Source organism: Rhincodon typus, chromosome 15 (genome assembly GCF_021869965.1).
Source record: "Rhincodon typus isolate 14 chromosome 15, sRhiTyp1.1, whole genome shotgun sequence".
NCBI lineage: Eukaryota > Metazoa > Chordata > Chondrichthyes > Orectolobiformes > Rhincodontidae > Rhincodon > Rhincodon typus.
The window spans coordinates 51,170,517-51,178,161 of record NC_063346.1 but is presented as its reverse complement, the minus strand read 5'-3'; the positions used below and the strand labels follow the sequence as shown (position 1 = coordinate 51,178,161).

Below are 7,645 nucleotides of genomic sequence, written 5' to 3'. Positions count from 1 at the left end.
TGAAGAAGGGTCTAGGCCCGAAACGTCAGCCTTCCCGCTCCTCTGATCCTGCTTGGCCTGCTGTGTTCATCCAGCTCTACACCTTGTTATCTCAAGTGGAATCCTGCCTGCTTCTACAAATGCTTGACAAATATACTGGGATCTCTGCAGACCAGATCAACCATTGGTAAGAGTTGTACACCTGCAAACAATAAAAGAAAAAGGAGTGCAGCACAAAAGGTCTAAAAGTTGTGTAATGCCATTGACTTCAAACAAAATGTTAGAGACCAATTATTTTTCTGCTCGAGGAAAGCTGACATTCCCAAGAGGACTAAAAAAATGGTTGGCAGCTCCAAATGTAATTTATATTGACAGATCAGTCAAGAGAAAAAGCATACTGCTCAGTATCTTCATTATCCAGTTTCATCCTTAGGAGGTAGCTCATTTAGACTAATTCATTGCAAAATAGGGGAGCGTGAACTTTATCTCATACTAGACTGTACTGCGTTCATCTGATACGCGACGTAAAATGTGAATCTCAAGTGGAGTAGTTAGGATTACTTATATCAAGATTTATTTATAAAATTGTCATCACTATCAAAAGAATACTACCGATAAAAAGGGAAATCTGAAATATAAATTCAAAATGCTGCAGAGACAAAAAGATGTTAAAAAATGTTATTCACTCCATTGGGTGGGACCCTCCGTCAGGGTTCAAACTACAAAAGTAACCTGCTTTCCTGCACCCCTCCCTCCCTCCCACCCACCCACCCATACTGGATACCCAAGCGGGTGTTCACTGCTTTTCCCGTTTGGATGTTAAAGAACAATGTGGCAGCCCGGTTTGAAGACTGCCCCTGGGCAGTTTGACGGTACCGCTCCTCTGCCAGCCGATTTAATGTGTATCGTTATGTTTCTGTTGGAGCCCGTGACCAAGTGAAGGATGAGTTTTACTCACAATCTCAGATCTGCCGTCCCTGCACGCGTTCTGAAACCGCATCTGCCTCTCATCGTGCGGCCGGTCGCGGAAACCTGTGTATTTAATCTGTTCGGGGCGGGGGGGAGGTGGTGTGGAGAAGAACAGCGGAAAGAAAGTTAAACCGTCGCCAGCGGACAATGCGGAGTAATTAAAAGTCGGGCTCCCCCGGCGGCAACCTTCCCTTCTCCCGGGAACCAGGCGTCCCGGGCAAAGTGGGGAAATTTCCGCTATAAAAACCGGTGGCCATGTGAGCCCATTCTCTTTCACCGGGACCCGACCCGACCCGGCCTCTCCTTCCAACAGCAACCACCCCCCCCCATCATCATCACCATCATCATCCCCTCAGCCGAGCGCCAACTCGGGCAAACTTTCCCCCGTGCCACCGCACTCCCGGGTCAGGCGCCGGTTTCTCTCACCTCACATTCTCGGCTAAGTTTACGGAAGAACTCCTCGTTCTCGAACTTGCTCCTCTGATCGGGGACGACCCGCGGCATCTTTCCCGCTTCTCTCGCTCTCTGAGGGAGGGTCGGACACGGCGCTGCTGCCGGCTCGCACACACAAGCGCGCGCGCGCGCTCTCAACTTCCTCCGGGCTCGCGGCGGCGTCTCTCGCGCTCTCACTTCCTCTCGACGAACTCCGCTCCCTTCCCCCAGACGCCCCTCTGCAGCGCGCGCGCACACACACACAAAACGCCAACAGTGAAACGCGCAGGCGCATACCACCAGCATCCGCCGTGTCGCCGGCGCGCAAGCGCAGCGCGACACGGTACTTCGTTTACACATTGCCCATCGCGCGCCTCCACATTGGACCGCTCGACCCACCACATGACCCGACACTGCGGCCGGAACTTGCCGATGATTGCCGAACAAGCGGAAGCGGTATGAAGCCAGCCCGGCAAGTGACATGTCTAGCTCAATCCTGGCAGACTCCGCAACCATGACGTGCACTGCAACTATATCTGTGCCACAAGCCGCGGCATTACCGGAATTTGTCACTCTTAGTGACAAGAGCAAGGCATCCCGCAGAAACTAATAAAAGTTTGGTCCGAATGGGATTGCAATCTCCACAGCTTTCGCAGTACTAACTCCAATCGTCCAGGTTGCCATTATCTGGTGCTCTATGCTGCCTACCTCTAGCTGACATTACAACCGTAGTTTTTTTTAATGTAAGAAATGCGGATGCTGGAAATCTTAAACAAAAAGAGAAATTGCTGGAGAAACTCAGCAGGTCTAGCAGCGTATGTGGAGAGAAAGCAGAATCAACGTTTTCGAGTCTAGTGACTTTTTTTTGAAAGAATGGTTTACGGATATGAGCATCACAGCCTGGGCTACCGTTTATTGCCCATCCCTAACTGACTTTGAGAAGGTGGTGGTGAGCTGCTTTGCTGCAGTCCTTCTCGGGTAGGCACACCCACAGTGCTGAAAGTAAGTCAGTCCAAGATTTTGACCCAGTAACACTATAGGAATAGTGACTTATTTACAAATCAGGATGGTGTGTGACTTTGAGGGAAGTTGTATCTGCCGCCCTTACCCTCATAGGTGGTAGAGGTGGGTTTGGTGGGTGCTGTTGAAAAGGCCTTGATGAGTTGCTGCAGTGTAACTTGTAAGCTACTGTGCTTCAGTTGTAGAGGGGGTGTCTATTAACGACATTGATCCTGGTTGGTGTCGAGCTGCTTTAATATTGGTGGAGCTGCACCTGTCCTGGCAAGTGGAGAGCATTCTAACACACTCCTGACTTGTCCCTCGGAGATGGTGCACATGTTTTGGGAAGACAGCAGGATTCTACCTCAGGATTCAAAGCCTCTAAGCTGCTTTTGTGGCTGCAGTATTCATGTGGCTGGTCCAGTTCAGTTTTTGGTAAATGGTAATCAAAGGGTGTTGACTACATTTGAATAAGTATTTTGGAAATTCCTGAGTTGTGAAGGACGTTGTGTAAATACAATTCTATTTTACTTTACTTTCTTTCCCTCAGCGTACTCGCCGCTGAATGTCCTGTAAACTTATCTATTCCAGTGTTCCAGTCCACCATCACGTTTCCACCTTCAATAAACGTGTGCTTATCCAAACACTTGCTGCCATTTCTTCAATGACACCTAGTCTCATCCCGTAATTTCTTTGCTTACTGACTCTTGGTCTGTCAATACCTTGACTTTAGATTTACATACTTATTTTCATGGTGATTTCCCTCCCTCTCCTGATGGTCTTCTACATCTAAAAATCATCAAGCCTTGTTCATCGCACCAAGATTGCAAATACAGCACAGAAACAAGCCAATACTTCATATGAACTTCTTTTCAAGTGTTGACTGTTCCATATTTGAACGATGCACTGGTAAAGGAGTTTCTGCTGCATTCCCTGTAGGATTTATGAATATCTTTCTGTAATGGGAAAAATATTGTGTGTGCTGGAAATAAAGGCCACACATAAATAAATAAAGTTGGATACACCACCAGCTCAAGCAGCATCTATGGAGAGAGAAACAGAGTTAAACTTTCAGTTCAATGACCTTCAGTCAGAATTCATTCAATGCCATTATTTAACCAAGTCTGTACCATTATTCTGGGTGACATCTACAAAATTAAGTTTCAAACCCTAAATTAAGAGGTAGTCAAACCAACCAAAATACAACTCTATTAAGATTTGGAGTTGGTCACTGAATTTCTCATGCATGTTATGGTACCCTGTTCGATCAGATCATCTGGCAAGCCCAATGCATTTCTCAAAATTCAATGGCTCATTAAATTCAATAGTTCCCATAAATTTGTCAGTGGATCTGATGTCTGTGTACATTATAAGAAACAGACACAATACATAATGATTTCTACTCCATTAATCTTTGCTGGCAGTGGCAGATAAAAGTTGAGGTTTCTTGAGGATCTCCTGAGGGTTTAAACCTATTATAAATCATTGGTTAGCCCCAGCTGAAGTATTGTATTTATTTTTGTGCAGCATACATTAGGAAGGATGTCAAGGCATCAGAGAGGAAACAGAAGAGGTTCACTAGAATAGCACCAGGGATGAAAGACTTCAGAGAAAGGGATAGACTACAGCCACTGAGGTTTTTCTCCCCAGAGGTTAAGGGGAGATTTGATTGAAGTGTTCAACAGCATAGAGGGTTTTGATAAGGTAATTAAGGACCAACTGTTTCCAGTAACAATTGGACAGAGATTTAAGTTAATTGTGAAAATTAACTGGCGCTGACGTGAGGAGAATTTGTTATTGCGCAGGGAGTTACAGCGATATATGCGCAATCTGAAAGGGTGGTGGATATAGATTCAATAATAACTTTCAAAAGAGAATTGAATAAATAATTGAAAAAGGCATAAAGGTTGTAGGGCTATGAAGAATGGCAGGGGAATGGGATGAATTGGATTGCTTTCGCTACAATGCTAAATCACCTCTTTCTTTGCTGTAAAATTCTATCATTTTACAGCATTGAGCTACCTGCACTATTCCGTCCATCGATCAGATATAATTAAAAATAGAAGAGATTGAAACCTTAGTGATTAAATAGATATTGCAATCCTATATAGGTGGAAAGTGACCGCATAAAATTACAACCATTCTTACTCTGAATTATTGAACTGGTCTTCTTGAGGTTTTTGTCTAACATGTACATATGTTTGATCGATCTTATTTTGTATTTTTAAAAGGCTTCAAGAACTAAGAAACATCACAAACAGTTCCTGAAAACATGAATCCGTTATTGGAATGAACAGTAGATTGCTTTTAAAGAAATTATTTATAAATAGTACCTGAAGACACTTTTTATGGAGGCCATTTGTAGTTTAATGTATTCAACATACCATGTAGCACATTATAGAATAAATATGCAGTATGTTAATGTGTACAACATATATTGCTCAAATAATATGCAGAAATCTACATTTATTAATATATTGCACATTTTACAGGATATCATATGCAATGGAATATATAGACTATTACACATTGCAGCCTTCCATCTCATAACACAAAGATTTATGCCAATGATGGGTCAATTCTAAGTTAAGCGTTGCTTAGTGTGGCTCAGGAATCCCACTGTGACATGTCATTCTCTATCAGATTTGCTGCAGAGAAAGATGCTGAGCTGAGAAGGTGTACAATTTGCTGGCCTCTGTTTTCTCTGGACGCTCTTTTCAGCCAGTTGAGCTTTATGTTTCTGCCCATCTCTTTTGATGCCAGAAAGTCACCTTCAGCAGCCACGACTGTCAGAGACTGTCCCCCGTTTTCAGTATTAATATCTGCCTTCTTCACACCTTGCTCGTAGCTTTCCTTGTTGCAGAAGTGTTGATTTTTCAGAATGTTGTGATGCTATGGCCAAATCACTATACATCCATTATCCATCTGATGACTCTGGCCAAGCTAGTGCAGATATTATGAGCGTCAGGGGGAGACTGATAGAATTGGTATATGCACATCCTTTAATTTGTGTCAATGACAGTGCCCAACCAAGAGATGCCGAGGACATGTTTGAGACTGCAAAGGTAGCAACAGCTTTTTCTCTGCCTAGCAAATGCTGTCCAGTTTCTTTAGTGTGCCAAGGACACGGGCTTGTTAGTCTCACAGAGTTATCAGGAAGGTTGCTGTTGTTCCACACTCTCAGTCAGCTTGGATCTACCAACTGCAGCTTTTGTGATGTGTGTTGATTTCAGCATCAAGTGACAGATTGTTGGTAATCATGGAGACTGGATATGTTAAGCTATCAACAAACTCCAATGTCGTATTTTCAACGCTGATCAATGGCACTATGGCACTCATATAGATCATGATGTTTTGTCTTCCTGAAGCTGATGATCAAGCCAAACTCTTCCCAGCCATGTGAGAGCCTGTCCATTTGCTGCAGGTATTTCATGGTATGGGGTGTTAGCATGGCATTGTCAGTGTAAACCAACTCTCTAATGTGGCCCAGCTTTGTCTTGGATTTTACGTTGAGCAAAGCTAACCAGCTTTCTGATACTCCCGGTAGCTAAGTTTATTCTCTTTGTAGGTGACTTGAAGGCATATAACAGCAGCAAAGAGATGACCATGTCAAAGTATGTTGGTGCCCAAACGCTACACTGATTGACCCCACTGAGGATCTCACGAAGTTCTAAATTTGCTCCATCATAGCTGACCTCATTGAGCATGTTGTCATGGACGGAAAGACATTGAACAGTTTCGGTGGTCAGCTAATTTTCCCCAGCAACTGACGTAGACCACCTCTGCTTTCATGGTTGAATAGCTTGTCGGTATAATGAAGACAATGTACGATGGTTTCCTTTGTTCAAGGCATTACTCTTGCAGCTGCCAACCTGAGACTATCATGTTAATGCCACATCTTCCTGGGTTTCAGGATCGGTGTGTTCAAACGGCATCTGTGATCTGATAAGAACAATACAGTGAAATCCTTTTTCCATGATGCTCAGCAGAGAGATATCTTGATGTTTCTAATTACTATAGTCACTCTTGTCCACGTACAGGGTGACAATCTTTGTATCAGGTATGGCCTGGGGAAACACCCCTTCCTACCAGCAGGGAAGAAACCTTTGTATGGAAGCAGATGCTATGTGAGTGCGGGTTTCCTATGCTTGATGTGTTCATGGTATAGCATCAGTACCTGGAGCTTTCCCATGGCAAATAGGTCAATGTCTTTGCTAAGTTCCTTCATTGTAGCTTGATACGCAGCTCTGCCATGAGAGGCAAGTTTGCAACGGTGTCTAGACCTTCCTTGATGACAGTATTTTTCCTGGAATACAACTCTCCACCTGTTTACAGCAGTCAATGATGACCTCTCCTGCGTTTGACTTCAATGGACCATTTCTTTGCTGATGGACCTTTTGCTTTGATCTCTTCATACCTGGCCCTGACTTTCATTGTGTCAAAGGACATTTGGGTATCCTACAGGGATTTAACCACAGACCTTGGTGCAGCGCCAAGTAGTCTGTTGGATTTTGAGTGGTTGTTCTTGGCATTCAGATTTTCCTCACTTGGATCTCCCTTATAATGATGGAGAATGGATTTAAGCGGGTTCATGGCAATGTTCCATCACAATAATGTTAGCCTTGAACCAATCAGCTTCTTTCACTCTTGTTTCCCAAATGCCAAAAGAGCTGTACGGTAGATAGACCATTGGGTCATTATACCTTGTTTTATATATTATCCTACTGCATGGTTCACACAATACTGTTTCATAAGGACACCTAATTTCACAAAGTTCTCTCTTCCATGAGTGCAAGAATGTGGCTGTTAATAATTTGTTGCTGAGCATGAAAAGCATCAGTCTCCTGTCGTCATCATAAATGCAATCCAGATATGTTTACCAGACTTGCATTTATTCTAAAAAGCTTAGCCTGGTTGCAGTTACTAGTGTGGGTGGGACACATGGGACTGTTTCAGAGGATGATTAATGAGCTGACAGCAGGAAAGGGAGCTGAGGGTGAGATGATGATGAATGCAGCTCAGTGATCAATATCCAGACAGACAGGCTGGCCTGCACTGAAACTCTCCATATCGATCCAGTCATTAAAGAAGAAGCACTGTAACGGCATGCAACAGAAAACAGTGCAAGATAACCTCAACAATGCTGAGGATAGGTAGGGATAGGAGACAGGGAGCAGCACCTTGGCCTTATAATTACATTCAGTTCCACTGATTCCTCTCTGTCTCGGGACATGTGGAAATAAGCATTAATATGACCACTTCCTAG

The 7,645-nt window shown here is 43.9% G+C and overlaps 1 protein-coding gene across 2 annotated transcripts in view; it reads right to left on the bottom strand.

The window, feature by feature from the left end:
• cbfb (core-binding factor subunit beta) overlaps positions 1-1,638 on the bottom strand; it is a 77,963-nt gene extending 76,325 nt beyond the window's left edge. For both annotated transcript variants that reach the window (XM_048605790.1, XM_048605789.1), the window contains exons 1-2: positions 1,375-1,638; positions 938-1,024 (exon numbers count right to left, since the gene is read on the bottom strand). In XM_048605790.1, the coding sequence (XP_048461747.1) occupies positions 938-1,024; positions 1,375-1,452 (165 nt within the window). In that variant the 5' untranslated portion in view covers positions 1,453-1,638. The remainder of the gene's footprint in view (positions 1-937; positions 1,025-1,374) is intronic.
• Positions 1,639-7,645: the final 6,007 nt, after the last annotated feature.